This window comes from Scyliorhinus torazame, chromosome 6 (genome assembly GCF_047496885.1).
Source record: "Scyliorhinus torazame isolate Kashiwa2021f chromosome 6, sScyTor2.1, whole genome shotgun sequence".
Classification (NCBI taxonomy): Eukaryota; Metazoa; Chordata; class Chondrichthyes; order Carcharhiniformes; family Scyliorhinidae; genus Scyliorhinus; species Scyliorhinus torazame.
The window spans coordinates 143,919,619-143,937,267 of record NC_092712.1 but is presented as its reverse complement, the minus strand read 5'-3'; the positions used below and the strand labels follow the sequence as shown (position 1 = coordinate 143,937,267).

The window sequence follows — 17,649 nt, the reverse complement described above, 5'->3', positions numbered from 1 at the left end:
GACCGCGTGGTGGGCCAAAGGGGCCCCTTTGAGGTCCATCATGCCAGGGTCACGCCGATATAGATCATCCAAGCCCATCCGAGAGCCACCACCCACCCCCACAACAATGCATTGCCCGCCATGCCTCCTCTACTAGACCCCAAAACCCCACAGGGACCCTGTAATAGGGATCTCTCTCCCCCCTGCCTGCCCTCCCCCCACCCCCTCCCCCTCCAAGGGTCCCTGTAATGGGGTGACCCTCCCAGGGACCTCTCTAATGGAACTACCCCTCCCCCCCGGACTCCTGTAATAGGGGAGGCCCCCGCAGGGACCCCTGTAATAGGGAGAACCCCCCACAGGGACTCCCAAATAGGGAAACCCCCCCCACAGGAACAACCCCAAATAGGGAGAGCCTCCCACAGGGACACTCTTCCTAAAGGGCCCCCCCCCACCCCGCGAATAGCGATCCTGTCTGAAAGCTTGTGAGCAGTACAGACAAGGGCAGCGAGACAAATTATCTTGCAGCTCTACCTGTCCATTCCTGGAAGGAAAGCAGCTGTGACTTGCGGCTGGTTCCAACAGACCTATTAACTGCAAACCATTCGTAGCTTTCTAGTTGTGGTCTTTGATTGACAGCTTCTACAAACCATCTGCAGTGGCCTAGTGGTGAAACCTCAATGTTTGTAAACATTGACCACATCAAAGAGAGCTACGTGCAGTGAAATCATATGGTTGAGTGATTGGAACGCACCTAGTGCTTGGAATGCACTTACCTCTCTTGATGGGGTAAAGGTTTGTAAATATTGGGGTTTCACCAGTTAAGCCACTGAACCGTGAAGGGAGATGAATGAATCAAAGCTGCAGATGGTTTGTAGAGGCTGTCAATCACAGACCACTACTAGAAAGCTATGAATGGTTGCAGCTAATAAATCTGTGGGAACCAGATGTAGTGGCAGGGACCCGGGTTCAATTCCGGCCTTAGGTGACTGTGTGGAGTTTTCGCGTTCTCCCTGTGTCTTCATGTGTTTCCGTTGGGTGCTCCGGTTTCCTCCCACCATCCAAAGATGTGAGCTTAGGCGAATTGGCCATGCTAAATTGCCACTTAGTGCCTAAAGATGTGCCGATTAGGTGGGGTGACGAGGATAGGGCGGGGGAGTGGGCCCAGGTAGCGTTCTCTTTCAAAAGGTTGGTGCAAACCTGATTGGCAAATGGCCTCCTTCTGCACAGTAGGGGTTTTATGGATTCTAAGGTCACAGCTGCTCTCCTTCCAGGAATGAATACATGGAGCTGCAAGATAAGTGTTACAATTTTAATTATTCTCATTGCCCCTGTCTGGAGTGCTCTCTAGCTTCCAAACAGGGGCCTCTTGTTGGGGGGGGGGGGGGGGGGAGAGAGAGAGAGAGAGAGAGAGAGAGGGGTCCCTTTAGGCAGGGGGTTGCCCTATTATAGGAGTCCCTGTGGGACTCCCCCTATTACAGGGGTCCGTCTGGGGGTCACCTCAGTAATTGGGGATGGGGGTGGGGGGGCACGCAGGCAATATGGGGGTGATGGGCAGGGCTGGCTGGCCACAGGACCTTGCATAAATTTGCATGGTGTGGAACACTGAATTGCTTGCCGGTTTGTGCTCCTAGGGGAATCATGAACTGGTTGCAATTCAGCTCTGGCGGGAGAACATAGTCTCCCCAACGTAGAATCCAGCCCATTATTTCTATTACTCTCAACATTTCCAATGCTCCTCGCCTTCACCCACTATTAGTAAGGTACACTTTCAGCAGTCTGAAGTCCATGTTTTGGAATTCCCTTCAGAAAGGATGCTAAACCATGTAGCATGTAGATTCTGCAGGATAAAACTACGAATGATAAGAATAAAATAAAGGAGGAGTAGCCACATGGCCCCTGCAGTTTGCCCCAACATTCAATATCATCATGGCTGAATGGATCTCAGTCTTGAACATGTGCGTCAACTGAGCATTCACAGCACTCTGGGGAAGATAATTCCAAAGATCCTCAACATGCAGTGAAAATATTTCTCATCACACTCATAAATGGTCGATCCATTATCCTGAGTACATACTCTCTAGCCAATGGAATAACAACCTGCAGCTATGAGCAGAGACTTGAAATGTTGGGATTAATTTAACTGGTCCATAGAACGTTTCTGAAGTATGGAGAATTTTGATTTGGCGAAACGACAATTTCTTCAGGTTTGGAAGTCAATGACAAAAAGATTGAGGAGAAATATTACTAGATATTTCTTTGTATAAAGTTGTTACAACATGGATTGCTTTGTCACCAAAGCATTAAGTGAGGACATTTGAAGCAGCCAATGAAGTAGAATACACTCAAGTGAAGGCAGTGGAACGAGTTTCGGATTGCTCAAGCAAATGGTCAGCACATAAACATTTTTCATTTTACCAAAGAGCACACAAAGTCATTTGGTATATCGCCTTTGTGCCTAATTTCTTTTTGACCAAGTGTGCTGTAAACATCTAAAGTAAAGTAATCTTTATTGTCACAAGTAGGCTTACATTAACACTGCAATGAATTTACTGTGAAAAGCCCCTAGTCGCCATATTCCAGCACCTGTTCGAGTACACTGAGGGAGAATCAGAATGTCCAAATTACCTAAAAGCACGTCTTTTGGGACTTGTAGGAGGAAACTGTAGTGCCCGAGGAAGCCCACGCAGACACGGAGAGAACGTGCAGACTCCGCTCAGACAGTGACCCAAATCGGGAATCGAACCTAGGCTCCTGGAGCTGTGAAGCAACAGTGCTACCCAGTGTGCTATCGTGCTGCTCCATCTTTATGCAATATTAAGGCACATCATTAAAGAACAGGAACTGGGATTTAAAAAAGCAAAACAGCCATCATGACAGCACAAGCAGGCTCAGTGGGGTAAACGATTTACTCCACTGTGTGGAGTGGTAATGTCACTAGATTAGTAATCCAGAGGCCCAGGCGAACACTCTGGGGGACAGGTTCCAGCTGGTAGAATTTAAATTCAATTATTATTATTTATTTGGAACATAAAGTTAGTCTCTGTAATGGTGAAGATAACAATAGCATTGATTTTTGTAAAAACCCGTCTGGTCCACTGCCCTTTAAGGCATCCTTACCAGGTCTTGCAAAGTGGTTGATTCTCAACTGCCCTCTGAAATTGTTTCGTGAGCCACTCAGTTCATGGGCAATTAGGAATGGGCAACAAATGCTAACCTTGTCAGTGATACCCACATCACATAAAATAATGGTTTTTAAAAGAATCGTGTTTTTATATATCTATATCCAAGAGATTAAATAGACACCACTGTTACTTATGGACATAATACTTTTCTCTGAATTACAGTCCCTTTAGCCTCTAACCTCTCATTCTTCTGTTTATCCCATTTTATGGAGACTATGGATGGCACTTGTCTGACGTTTTTTGCAGTCTTTCTAATTAACTAAACGTAATCTACATTTTAATCCCCTTAAAATTGACAAATCTTTGCACAAACTCCCACCGCATCCCATTGTCCCACACAGCCTTAAAACTACACAATCCTTACCACTCTGATCTTGCATTTCCTCCTAGATTCTTCAGGCTTTTGAAACCCAACGCTTCTGTCTAGTCACTGTCTCCTGATTTACCTCAAATTCTTCCAACCTTACTATATACTTTGCCTTGATTACCAATTAAAAACATACACAATTCCATACTCAGAAAAACATTTTGTGCAACATACCCTAAAATATAATCCTTACCTGCAAGACTTGCGAATGTGCGCTACTTCCATTTAACTCCTGGCAACAAGCTACCATTTGTTCTGGAAAGAAGCTCTGTCCGAACAAATAATACTTTTCAAATGTTGGTCAATAAACATGTCCCATTAAAAGTCATACAAAACTCCTCACTATTGGTTAATTAACAAAAGAACCCAACAAACTTTGAACAATTTAATTCAGCAGAAGAGGTGGTTGCCTCCCAACTAAAAGACCATGAATTCAGCCCCCAAAACTGCTCACAATTCATATCAGCAGACTCAGTGCCAGACATATGTTACGACGCCCTGGGCAAGTGCGCAGTCAATTCCAGCCCCACAGCCCCAGAGTCCTAACAAGTGAATTAATCAATAATTTGTGTATTTTGCTGAGATCTTTGGCCCTTGGCTGCTCCAATGAGTTACAGACACCAGAGTTGTAAGTAAAACATTTAAAAATACTGTTTATTTATAATAACGCATGAGAAGAGAATGGAAATAACAGAACAATGGTCTATGAGTCGGACTATTCCCCCAAACACCATCCCACCCGCCGCCCACATACTCACATGACAGATACACAGTGGGGAAGAGGCCAGATCAAAATAATGGGGGTTAAACTGGGTGCGAGATATTCGGGGCATGACGGTGGCACAGTGGTTAGCACTGCTGCCTCACGGCTCCAGGGACCCGGGTTCAATTCTGGCCTCGGGTGACTGTCTGTGTGGAGTTTACACTTTCTCCCCGTGTCTGCGTGGGTTTCCTCCCACAGTCCAAAGATGTGGTTAGGTGGATTGGTCATGCTAAATTGCCCCTTATTGTCCAAAAGGTTATGTGGGGTTACTGGGTTGAGGATAGAGTGGAGGCATCGGCTTAAGTAGGGTGCTCTTTATAAGGGCCGGTGCAGATTCGATGGGCTGAATGGCCTCCTTCTGCACTGTATGGATTCCATGATTCGAGGATCTTCGCTGCTGAAGTTGAGCTCTTTGTAGGTGGTGATCTCTTCAGAATGTAAGTTGTTAAACCATCATCGGTTTGTTTGGATCTTCTAATGTTTGTCTTCAATTAGAACATGCAGGCTGTAGAACGCTCTCTGGAATCACCTGCTCTTCCACTGACTTGGACTTTCACAGATATTTTCCCTCAGTTCTGTGCAATTCTTACTGCCGTCCATCAGATGGACTATCAGCCTCAGTTCAGCCTACACTTGTCAATACGAGGGTTTTAAATGGCCCCCCTGGCAGGTGTCACTGATTTTTGAAACCTCCCGCAGGCTGAACTGACTGCAGAGAGAACGGTCTTTAAACACAGGTCATCAGTTGAGATAAATCAGGTTGAGCTCCCCAGCCGTTTAATCAGAAGTGAAACTTTCACAGACCTGGCTGCATGGGGAGTGTGTTTTAAACCTGCCCCTTCAGACAGAGGCCCATCAGATCAGAGAGATCAGGGCTTGTACTTCCAGCTTCTTGATCTAACCAAAAACTGACTTGGAGAAAGAGTCTCTCAGAGAATGTCTACCATCTTAGTGGAGGAGAAAACAGAGCCTCCCATTGGATTTCTTGAGAGATCTACCCCCTTCAGGGAGAGAAAACTGAAAGTCTTCTTCAGCTCTGTCCCAAAAAACAAAACTGCCCGTCTTTCTAGAAACTTCTGACGGGTTCCACCAATCATAAGGGGTTTGTTCTAGAATTCTGGGACAGCTGATTGGCTGCTGGCCAAGCTTGTAAAAATGGGTCATCGCTGATTTCAGAGCACATCCTGCTACTGTTTTTTATAAATTAAAGGTGTAGGCCCCAGCAATACCCAGGTGCAGGAACTATATCAGCCAAAAGAACAGTAATTAAAAGGGAAACAAGAGTCCAACGATGATTCACAAGAGGGTTACACATAAGACAAGTGGCTGATTAAGGCAGGTGACCATCTCACAGGGGGAATTGCAGGGAGCAGATGTGGAAAACACCACCCAAATCAATATTCTTAAATTACACAGTTGCAACACCTAGCAGCATTGATAATTCATGGGTGAAGGATAGATGGTACAAAAATGTCTGTTGGGGCAGTAATTAAAAAGATATCAAAACAGTTCTGCTGTTTTCCTGTTAATAGAAATATGGTCACCAGAAAAGGCTTTTGGATTTTAGTTTCAATTCTGTTCTTGTACTGTCTCTTAGTTTCTCATTTGCTTTTTCAGGTTCACCCCTGTACTTTTTATATTTAGCCCACCTCTCTATTGTAATATTAAGCTGTATTTTTTAAAAAAGCTTTATCCCACTCTAACATCATTATTCATGGAGCACAAGTTTTGGTTCCCATTCCTTTTCCTCTTTTGGAAATGTTCCAGTACTGTACCCAATCATCTTTTTAAAGGTTGCCAACTGCACCATTACATTTCTGACATTTCAGTCTTTGATTTGAATTTACCTGGAAAAGAATTTGGTGGTTTCGGTAAAATTAGGTGTTCTCCAACTAAATGTTTTTATTCTACATTGTCCCTTGGCCTTCTCCATAACTAACCCAAACCTTATGCCACTATGATCGCTATTCCAGAAATGCACCCCGACTGTGACATTCTCCACTTGACCCACTTCATTCCCAGAACTAGATCCAGGAATGCTTCACTCCTCAGTAGGCAGGGAGCATACTGGTCAAGAATTTTCTCCTGATCAAACCTCAGAAATTCCTCCCCATCTTTTCCCATAATAAAATCACTGGAACATTTAACATTTGGGAAGTTAAAGACTTCCATTTTCACAACTGCACATCTCAGTTACTCCCTTGAAAATCTGCTCATCTACCTCCTTTTCAATATTTGGTGTTAGAAAATACAGTGAGTAGCTTAATAGCTCCTTTAATGTTGCTCAAATCCAACCAAATAGATTCTGTTCTTGACCCTTTTTCTCTTTAGCACTGCAATTTTTTCCCCCTTAATTATAACTACTACCCTCACTTTATTTCCTCCCTAACATGTTTATCAATTCACCCAGAGCCATTGGCTAAAGCATCATCACAATAAATCCCACTCTGGATCTGATGTTGCACTCGGTTTCATAATGAACCCGGAATAACAAATGATCCTTCTCTCCATTCACTAAATTTAATAATCTGCATTTAAAAAAAAATTTGAACATTTGATTTAAGTTCATAATGAAATTCATGGGCATTTTATCCATGTTGCCGATATGACATAACGGGTACTTGATCTTTTTGTCGCTGTCTGATGATGCATGCAATGGTAATTTTGGCAATATTTATTTGCATGCTAGGAGTGACCTTGGTCTTTTGTCACAACACTAGACATTTTTGTTCCATAAAGAGCTACACCAACTGTTGCTCTGAAAACGTTGCTGGACTTAGGGGTTTGTTTGGTCTACTTAAATTTGTATACATGTATTGAATTGGTGGTGACAATTTAACCATTGTGACAATTTTCCAGGACCTATTCTGATATATGCTTCTCAAGATCAGGCCAGTGGCTGGTCCCTGTTATCATGGTACATTTTGTCTTGAGCATCTTCTTGAAGATGGCTTCTTCCTCTTCCATTCTAGTCCCAGTTTTTCACAAACACTGAATTCCCTTGCCACAGCACAATTTTGTGATGAATTAGCAAATGTTATGACTTTTAGCTTGTAACCAGCTTTGTACTTCATTCTTTATGCAGGAGAACCAGTTTCTGTTGTTTAGTCACCATGCACGGTTTCTCTGTATTGGCAAATCTTAAACGCCGGTGCACCTTTTTCTGTAACATGATCCGATTTGCCTGGTTGATCTCATGTGCTGACTTAGAAGGCAAGTATAATCATAAACATGCATTTATTAGCTAAAATACATGGGATGGGGGTCGACTTAAGACACTGAGAATAGATCAAAACATCCATTTTGACACTCTTGAAAATTTGATTGTCTTTTATCCTGGGTGAACTTATACCCCGATTTGCGGTGCATCTACATACCTCATTCAACACCCGGCAAACACGGTAAACAGCCCATTTCTATTTTGTTCATCTATTCATAACTTGAAACATCTCTTCCAAATCAAACCCTTAACTTCCTCTGTCTAAGCAGCATTCAAATAAAGTTGCTGTCAAGAGAAGCGCAAGAGCCCGAGAGGAGCCGGGAGTTTAACAAGAGCCCGAGGGGAGCCGGGAGTTTAACAAGAGCCCGAGAGGAACCGGGAGTTTAACAAGAGCCCGAGAGGAGCCGGGAGTTTAACTAGAGCCAGAGCGGAGCCCGGAGGTTTAATTTTTATCCCCTCCTTAGTTACAAGGCCAATGCGTAGAGTGGACAGAGCAAACCCTTAATCCGTCTCATTGCCTGCTCCAAAAAACAATTCAAATTGAATCCAATTCATGGTGTCCACAAGACAGACATACAAGATCCAAGCTGACAAGAAAAGGCATTGCATCTCACTTGGGCTTAATCTGATGCTTGATCTTAGCCAAAAGGCAGAGAATAGTGCAAGAGGAGCCGGGAGTTTTAAAAGAGCCCGAGAGGAGCCGGGAGTTTAAAAAGAGTGCGAGAGGAGCTGGGAGATCACAAAGAGCGTGAGAGCAGCTGAGACATTACAGGGACCGTGAGAGGAAGCAGTGATAATAAAGAGTGGGAGAAGAATATAAGGTTTGTTATGATTACTTTGAGAGTGGAGAGCAGCTAGAATGCGAGAGACAGCCTATACCCAAGAGAAGGATAAATACAAGCTCCAGTTCAGAAAGTGATGTGGGACCAACCAAAGCAGGTGATTGATAAGTCCCAGAGAGTGTTTTCAATCTTTTAAAGTCGTTCATTTCTTAATATTAAGGTAGGAACTAAACAAAAATAAAACGGAGTATAGAATAGTACTGTAAAATAATAATAGAAGAAAAAAGGCCCCTTGTGAACATAATTTCATTTAAAAAAAGGGGTAACTAGCTTAATCAAGAGGGGCATCATGACAGGAGACCTCAGAACCGTGATATGCTCCTCCTGCACAATGTGGGGAATGAGGGAAACGTCCCTGCTGACCATGTGTGCAGAATGCAGCTTATACCTAACCGGAATTTGGAGCTAAAGCACAGTGGACTCACTGTGGAACATCCGCTGTGCTGAGGAAGTTGTGAATAGCACGTTTAGGAAGATGGTCACACCACAGGCGAGGACTGCACAGGCAGAAAGGGAATGGGTGACAGAAACAATATAAGACTCAGGAAGGTAGTGCAAGAACCCCCTGTGGTCATTCCCCTCTCAAACAGATATATCACTTTGGATACTTTGCAGGGGATGGCCTCTCAGAGGAAAGCAGCAGCCAAGTTCACGGGACCGTGGGTGGCTCTGCTGCTCAGACAAATGGGAGGAAAACGAGTTGCAAGGCTATAGTAATAGGCGATTCAATGCCTAGGGGCACAGACAGATGCTTGTGGCTGCAAAACGTGAATCAAGGATGGTACGTTGCTTCCCTGGTGCCAGGGTCAGGGATGTCATGGAGTGGCTGCAGGACATTCTGTGGGTGGAAGGTGAACAGCCAGTGATTGTGATACACATTGGTATCAACAACATAGTTAAACTAAGTGAGAAGACCTGCACGCTGAGTACAGGAAGTTAGGAAATAAACTAAAATGCAGATCCTCAAATGTAGTAATCTCAGGATTACTCCCAGTTCCACGCACTAGCGAGAGCAGGAATAAGAGGATGGACTAAATGAACACCTGGCTGGAGAGATGGTGTGGCTGGGAGGGATTCAGATTCTTGAGGGATTGGAACCTGTTCTGGGGAAGGTGGGGCCTGTACAAATCGAAACGGTTGCACCCAGGCAGAGCTGGGATCAATGTCCTTGCAGGGGCTTTTGCTAGTTCTGTTGGGGAGTATTTAAACTAATGTGGCAGGGGGGTGGGATCAGGAAAAGGATCAAATATGTCAGATTCAGATCAAGAAAATGGAGGTAGAACATTAGCTAGTGATGCAGAAGATGTAGAGATATACTTGGAATTGCAGGAGAAGCAAAGTTAAAAAAAGTGTCCAGCAAGGGAAAATGATAGGGTTAAACTTTATACTTCAATGCAAGGAGTATTACAAACAAGGTAGATGAGTTAAGGGCACGGTTGACACATGGCATAGATTCACAGTATAAAAGTGATCCCCTACAGTGCAGACTTTGTTTGCACTGAGTGCTGTATTTGGTGCTTTTTGAGTGCTATAGTAAGAGTTTGGTGACCGATGGAGTTAGGTGAGGAGGGAGTAAGGTGCTCCTTTCATTTTGTTTCTGACATTTCCGCAAAGAGTGCGAAGAGAGCCAGGAGTTTACAGAAAGTGTAGCTGACAGGGAGCAGAGTCGGAGGGCGGAGATCTAGTTAGTCCACACGGCAGCTATATTCTGTAAGGTAAGAGGGGATGGAGGCTAGGCCAGTTGCCTGCTCCTCCTGTAGGATGTGGGTGGCGAGGGATACCACTGGTGTCCCCGCTGGCTATACCTGCGGGAAGTGCACCCAACTTCAGCTCCTCAAAGACCGTGTTAGGGAACTGGAGCTGAAGCTGGATGAACTTCGGATCATCCGGGAGGCAGAGGGGGTGATTGAGAAGAGTTACAGGGAGGTAACCACACCCAAGGTACAGGACAAGAATAGCTGGGTTACAGTCAGGGGGAAAAAAACAAACAGGCAGACAGTGCAGGGATCCCTCGTGGCCGTTCCCCTTCAAAACAAGTATACCCTTTTGGATGCTGTTGGGGGGGGATGACCTACCGGGGGAAGGCCCTAGCGGCCAGGTCTCTGGCACGGAGTCTGGCTCTGGGGCTCAGAAGGGAAGCGGGGAGAATAGAAAAGCAATAGTTGTAGGAGATTCAATGGTTAGGGGAATAGATAGGAGATTCTGTGGTCGCGAGCGAGACTCCCGGAAGGTATGTTGCCTCCCGGGTGCCAGGGCCAGGGATGTCTCGGATCGTGTCTTCAGGATCCTTAAGGGGGAGGGTGAGCAGCCAGAAGTCGTGGTGCACATTGGTACCAACGACATAGGTAGGAAAAGGGGTGTGGAGGTAATAAACAAGTTTAGGGAGTTAGGCTGGAAGTTAAAAGCCAGGACAGACAGAGTTGTCATCTCTGGTTTGTTGCCGGTGCCACGTGATAGTGAGGCTAGGAATAGGGAGAGAGTGCAGTTGAACACGTGGCTGCAGGAATGGTGTAGGAGGGAGGGCTTCAGGTACTTGGATAATTGGAGCGCATTCTGGGGAAGGTGGGACCTGTACAAGCAGGACGGGTTGCATCTGAACCAGAGGGGCACCAATATCCTGGGAGGGAGGTTTTCTAGTACTCTTCGGGAGGGTTTAAACTAATTTGGCAGGGGAATGGGAACCGGATTTGTAGCCCAGCAACTAAGGTAGCCGATATTCAGGACGCCAAAGCGTGTAATGAGGCAGTGGGGAAGGGAACACTGACAAAGGAGAGTACTTGCAGGCACTGAGATGGGTTGAAGTGTGTATACTTCAACGCAAGAAGCATCAGGAATAAGGTGGGTGAACTTAAGGCATGGACCGGTACTTGGGACTACGATGTGGTGGCCATCACGGAAACTTGGATAGAAGAGGGGCAGAAATGGTTGTTGGAGGTCCCTGGTTATAGATGTTTCAATAAGATTAGGGAGGGTGGTAAAAGAGGTGGGGGGGTGGCATTATTAATTAGAGATAGTATAACAGCTGCAGAAAGGCAGTTCGAGGAGTATCACCCTATTGAGGTAGTATGGGTTGAAGTCAGAAATAGGAAAGGAGCAGTCACCTTGTTAGGAGTTTTCTATAGGCCCCCCAATAGTAGCAGAGATGTGGAGGCACAGATTGGGAAACAGATTTTGGAAAGGTGCAGAAGTCATAGGGTAGTAGTCATGGGCGACTTTAACTTCCCAAATATTGAGTGGAAACTCTTTAGATCAAATAGTTTGGATGGGGTTGTGTTTGTGCAGTGTGTCCAGGAAGCTTTTCTAACATAGTATGTCGATTGTCCGACCAGAGGAGGGGCAATATTGGATTTAGTACTTGGTAATGAACCAGGGCAAGTGATAGATTTGTTAGTGGGGGAGCATTTTGGAGATAGTGACCACAATTCTGTGACTTTCACTTTAGTAATGGGGAGGGATAGGTACGTGTAACAGGGCAAGGTTTACAATTGGGGGAAAGGGTAAATACGATGTTGTCAGACAAGAATTGAAGTGCATAAGTTGGGAACATAGGCTGGCAGGGAAGGACACAAGTGAAATGTGGAACTTGTTCAAGGAACAGGTGCTACGTGTCCTTGATATGTATGTCCCTGTCAGGCAGGGAAGAGATGGTCGAGTGAGGGAACCATGGTTGACAAGAGCGGTTGAATGTCTTGTTAAGAGGAAAAAGGAGACTTATGTAAGGCTGAGGAAACAAGGTTCAGACAGGGCATTGGAGGGATACAAGATAGCCAGGAGGGAACTGAAGAAAGGGATTAGGAGAGCTAAGAGAGGGCATGAACAATCTTTGGCGGGTAGGATCAAGGAAAACCCCAAGGCCTTTTACATATATGTGAGAAATATGAGAATGACTAGAGCGAGGGTAGGTCCGATCAAGGACAGTAGCGGGAGATTGTGCATTGAGTCTGAAGAGATAGGAGAGGTCTTGAACGAGTACTTTTCTTCTGTATTTACAAATGAGAGCGGCGATATTGTTGGAGAGGACAGTGTGAAACAGATTGGTAAGCTCGAGGAAATACTTATTAGGAAGGAAGATGTGTTGGGCATTTTGAAAAACTTGAGGATAGACAAGTCCCCCGGGCCTGACGGGATATATCCAAGGATTCTATGGGAAGCAAGAGATGAAATTGCAGAGCCATTGGCAATGATCTTTTCGTCCTCACTGTCAACAGGGGTGGTACCAGGGGATTGGAGAGTGGCGAATGTCGTGCCCCTGTTCAAAAAAGGGACTAGGGATAACCCTGGGAATTACAGGCCAGTTAGTCTTACTTCGGTGGTAGGCAAAGTAATGGAAAGGGTACTGAAGGATAGGATTTCTGAGCATCTGGAAAGACACTGCTTGTTTAGGGATAGTCAGCACGGATTTGTGAGGGGTAGGTCTTGCCTTACAAGTCATTAGAACGGAGAAGGATGAGGGGCGACTTGATAGAGGTTTATAAGATAATCAGGGGAATAGATAGAGTAGACAGTCAGAGACCTTTTGCCCAGGTGGAACAAACCATTACAAGGGGACATAAATTTAAGGTGAACGGTGGAAGATATAGGGGGAGGTAGGTTCTTTACCCAGAGAGTAGTGGGGACATGGAATGCACTGCCTGTGGAAGTAGTTGAGTCAGAAACATTAGGGACCTTCAAGCCCCATCGGTCTACTCTCGATTATCAACAGTGATGGGAGATGTCATTGACCGTACTATCAAACGACTCTTACTCATCAATAACCAGTTCATTGATGCTCAGTTTCAGTTCTGCCAAGGCGACTCAGCTCCTGACCTCATTACAGCCTTCAATATGGACAAAAGAGCAGATCTCCAGAGGTGAGAGTGACTGCTCTTGACATCAAGATAGTATTTGACAGAATGTGGCATCAAGGAACCCTGGCAAAATTGGAGTCAATGGGAATCAATGGGAAAACTTTCCACTATTTAATGTCATACAAAGGAAGATAGTTGTGTCTGTTGGATGTCAATCAGCTCAGTCCCAGGACATCACTGCAGGAGTTGCACAGTGTAATGTCCTTGGCCCATCCATCTCCAGTTGCTTCATCAATGACCTTCCTGCCATCATAATGTCAGAAGTGGCATGTTCTCCGATAATTGCACAATGTTCAGCACAGACGCAACAAAGTGCCAGGCAATGACCATCTCCAACAAGAGATAATCCACCATCTCATCTTGACATTCAATGGCATCGCAGAGTCACCGACTATCGGCAGCCTGAGGGCTACCATTAACCAGAAACTGAACTGCAACAGCCATGTAAACACTGCAGCAACAGGAGCAGGTCAGAGGCTGGGAATTCTTCAAAGAGTAAAGCACTTCCTGATTCCCCAAAGCCTGTTCACTATCTACAGGGCACAAGTCAGCAGTGTAGTGGATCATTTGCCACATGCTGGACGAGCACAGCTCCAAAAACACAAGAAGCTTGACACCATCAGTCCACTTGATTGGTAGTCCATCCCACCACCTTCAACATTCACTCCCTTCATCCCTGATGCACACTGGCAGCAGTGTGTGCCATTTACAAGATACATTGCAGTAACTTATCATGGATCCTTCGACCCATGACCGCTACCATTCCTAAGGGCAAGTGCAGCAGATTCTTGGGAGAAGCCAAGCCACACACCATACTAACTTGGAAATATATTGCTGTTCCTTCACTGTCACTAGGTCAAAAGCTGAGAACACTCTCCCTAACAGAGAGTGGGTGACTTTACACCATGTGGACTTTCACAATTCAAGGTGGTCTTCAAGAGTAATTAGGGATGGGGAATAAATGCTGCTCTAGCCAGCGACATCCACGTCTTGTGAAGTATTATTTAAAAATTGAGGTCTAACCAGGGTTGTGTGTAGATGCACCAAATCTCCCTTAATGTTCTACCCTCTAATTACAAAGGTTAACAATCAGATTATCTTTTCTGATTTTGTTTTGTACCTTGACAGTTACATTTCTCAGTATTAAAACAGAAAATGCTCAAAGCAATCCAAAGAGTTCTCATGCATGGTCAGTGACGCAAAACAGGTAGACTTTTATGGCTCAGTCGTGGCGGTGACAGATCCATAAAAGGCAGCGGGCCATTCAAACGGCCATTGACTTTGGTGGGACCATAAAGTTCAGCAGGCATAAATTTTGCTGTTTCTCTCAATAGATGCTGAGTATTTTTTTACATTTTCTGTTTTTATTTCAGACTTTGCTTTTGAACTATGTTTTAATGTTCGGTGAAAAGGAGCCCCTAAATCTTCAGGTGGATCTGCTGCCCAACACCTGCCCTACCCAAACTAAGCCTCATCACCAATTCAACCCTGCTATCTCCTCCTAAACCTCAGGTACTGTTTCCCTTTCTTTGAGCAACTCAACTTCTTCTATCCTTGAAAATCCCAATTCCGTACAGCCCACCTCAGCCCATTGTCATGTATTTCAGATATTCTCATGGCTTTCCTTCTGTCGCTTCTGTACCAAACAGTTCCTCATCCTCTGTAATATCAACCTCCATGTTAAGACACCTTGTCATCTCTCCTGAGTTCACTGCACTACATTCCATGCAACCCTTCGACCATGCCGCCTTACATTGTCTCTCTATTTCCATCTTTTCAATTGCAAACAAGGCAATCTCTGGTCATTATTTTACAAGCCTTAGTTCCCCTTCCAACACCATATCCTTCTGTATTTTGTTATGGGCCAGTGCTTAGAAACTCCAACGTGTATTCTGAAGTTCACCTGACCTATAAACCTTCAGTTGAATTTGGCTAGGATGAGCACACAAGAGCCTTCACTTGAAGTGTGATTCAACGGTCTTCCTAAACACTTTAATCAAAATAAGCTTCATCCTAAGAACTTAATTAACATTTATATAAATACACAGCAAAAACGTTTATCAATTACAAACATAAAGACACCCCCCCCCCCCCCCCCCCAGCTACAGTAATCTATGTATAACACTTAAGGAATTCCCCCTTAACTGTTCCAATTCAAAAACAAAATCCCACAAACCAAAAACCCCTTTTCAAGGGTGTGGCCCAGCACTCTGCATTCTCACTTGAATAAGACTGGCATTCCCTGAGATTCTGACCCTGTCTCACCAGTAGGTTTAAACCCTTCCAGAAAGCAAACTGTATCTTTTAAGTTACCAAAACTGAAGATAGCTATAATCAATGTTTTTTTTTACTGGAACAGACATTTAAAATGAAAATAGAAAGACAGGAACAAAATGCTTCTTTCTCCTGTCTGAGTGCACATCAGTCAAATCTGAAAGTGAAACCAAAAACAGCTCACTCAGCCACTGCCCAGCTCCCACCCATACAATGACATCACAAAGCCATGTGATAAGACAAAAACCTTTCTTAAAGGGACACTCCCATGACAATACATCCCAGAAAACACACTTTCCCAAGTTACTTGAAAGACATTTTTCGAACTTACATGTCTAGCCTTTTGCTCTCTGTCCGTCATGACACTTCGGTACAATGGTTACAGATTTGCTCAATTACATCGACATCTCCATTATTGGTGCACTTGTCCACAGTAAACCAGATTTCTCTCACACATATATTTCTCATCTTAAGTCCAAAGGATGTATGTTGAAATATTTATTGTGCACACTTGTTTAGCTATTGATCTTAAGATCTGCGAGACCACTTCAAACACTCTGGCCTTGCCTTTTCACGACTCTGCCTTTTCACGACTCACAAATCCTCTTGGAATACAAAGTTAACAACTGCATTCTTTTATCCCCACTAACATTCATCACCTTAAGCCTCTCCCACCTGGCAAATCTACCCTCACCAGAAAGCGCAAGGAGCCCTTGCTAGTTTCTTCCTCAATGGTCCATTCCTCTAACAAGCTCATTGCCCATGGGCTAATATTTTCACAAAGTAAATACAGGGAAGTTCAAAGCCATTGTTTACATCCCTGCTGCATATTAGGTAGTGCGAGAAATTCAACGGTCTTCCCAAACATTTTAATCAAAATAAGCTTCATCCTAAGAACTTAGTTAACATTTATATAAACACACAGCAAAAACTTTTATCAATTACAAACATAAAGACACCCCCCCCCCAGCTACAGTAATCTATGTATAACACTTAAGGAATTCCCCCTCAACTGTGCCAATTCAAAAACAAAATCCCATAAACCAAAAACCCCTTTTCAAGGGTGTGGCCCAGCACTCTGCATTCTCCCTCGAATAAGACTTGCTTTCCCTTCCCGCCAATTCCATCTTTCTTTCTGCCTGGTGATTCAGGCTGAACCAGACCTTCGGAACGCTGGCCATCTATTTGATCCTAAACTGAACTCCTGACCCCAAATTTGGTCTGTTACAAAGATGGCCTATTTCCACCCCCATACCTTTCCTGCCTTAGCCCATCTGCGGCGGCAATCTTCATTCACATGGAGTGAGTTGACAGGTGCTGTGGTACACTTCACATTTGAAAACTTCAAGATTCGGGTCTTTTTAAATTCTCAGAAGACTATAGCAAGTCAATGATGAACAAACATCTGGAACATTCTCAATGATTGTAAGCCTGTTTTAAGCAGATTCAAACTTGCACATCTCTATTTTTAAAAAAGATAATTACTTTTCAAAAAAAATCTGAAGGTTTAAAATCAGAAATGAATTATGAAAGAATAAATTGAGTTGTGTTTGCATCTTCCCCCCCCCCCCCCCCCAATCCACAATATTACATTTTTAAAAATTCCTTAATGCTATAAAAACTGGAATCACAAAGAAGTGTGTGCAAAAATAGTTATTTTCAGAGTTAAGGCTAGTTAAGGCATAAATGATTCAACAATATGGCGAAGCCATTTTAAATATCAGTTACAATATTAAACTGTACTTACCACTGGATGTTTAAAAAATTCATATTTGGCATAGTTTTTTCTGAATAAAAATCTGCTTTCATTTCCCATTATCCATGTAGATTGTACTTGTATTACCAGTTCATGGTCTTCCAAGCATCTTTCTGTGAAAATGTTTAGCAGAATTTGCATGATAAATTTCTCCGCTCCATATAACAAAAGGAATCATGAAAATATAATATCACTGTAAATAATAGATATTACACTAATATTCAACCACATATAGCAACACAATTAAGGATGGTTTAGGTATACTCCGTCAAATGTTACCCCACATGATTTTTTTTATTAGAATCATATGTGTGTATACACACACACACACACACACACACACACACACACACACACTTATACATATATATAGCTTTTCTATTCATGTTGGGAACAATATGAACTTAAGCAGTTTTTCA

The 17,649-nt window shown here is 43.9% G+C and overlaps 1 protein-coding gene across 11 annotated transcripts in view; it reads right to left on the bottom strand.

The window, feature by feature from the left end:
- grb10b (growth factor receptor-bound protein 10b) overlaps window positions 1-17,649 on the bottom strand; it is a 484,722-nt gene that overhangs the window by 68,202 nt on the left and 398,871 nt on the right. For 10 of the 11 annotated variants that reach the window (XM_072508844.1, XM_072508852.1, XM_072508843.1 and 7 more), the window contains 2 exons: window positions 17,222-17,343; window positions 3,722-3,796 (listed from right to left, as the gene is read on the bottom strand). In XM_072508844.1, coding sequence (XP_072364945.1) covers window positions 3,722-3,796; window positions 17,222-17,343 — 197 coding nt within the window. The remainder of the gene's footprint in view (window positions 1-3,721; window positions 3,797-17,221; window positions 17,344-17,649) is intronic. The other variant, XM_072508849.1, reaches the window with a different exon arrangement.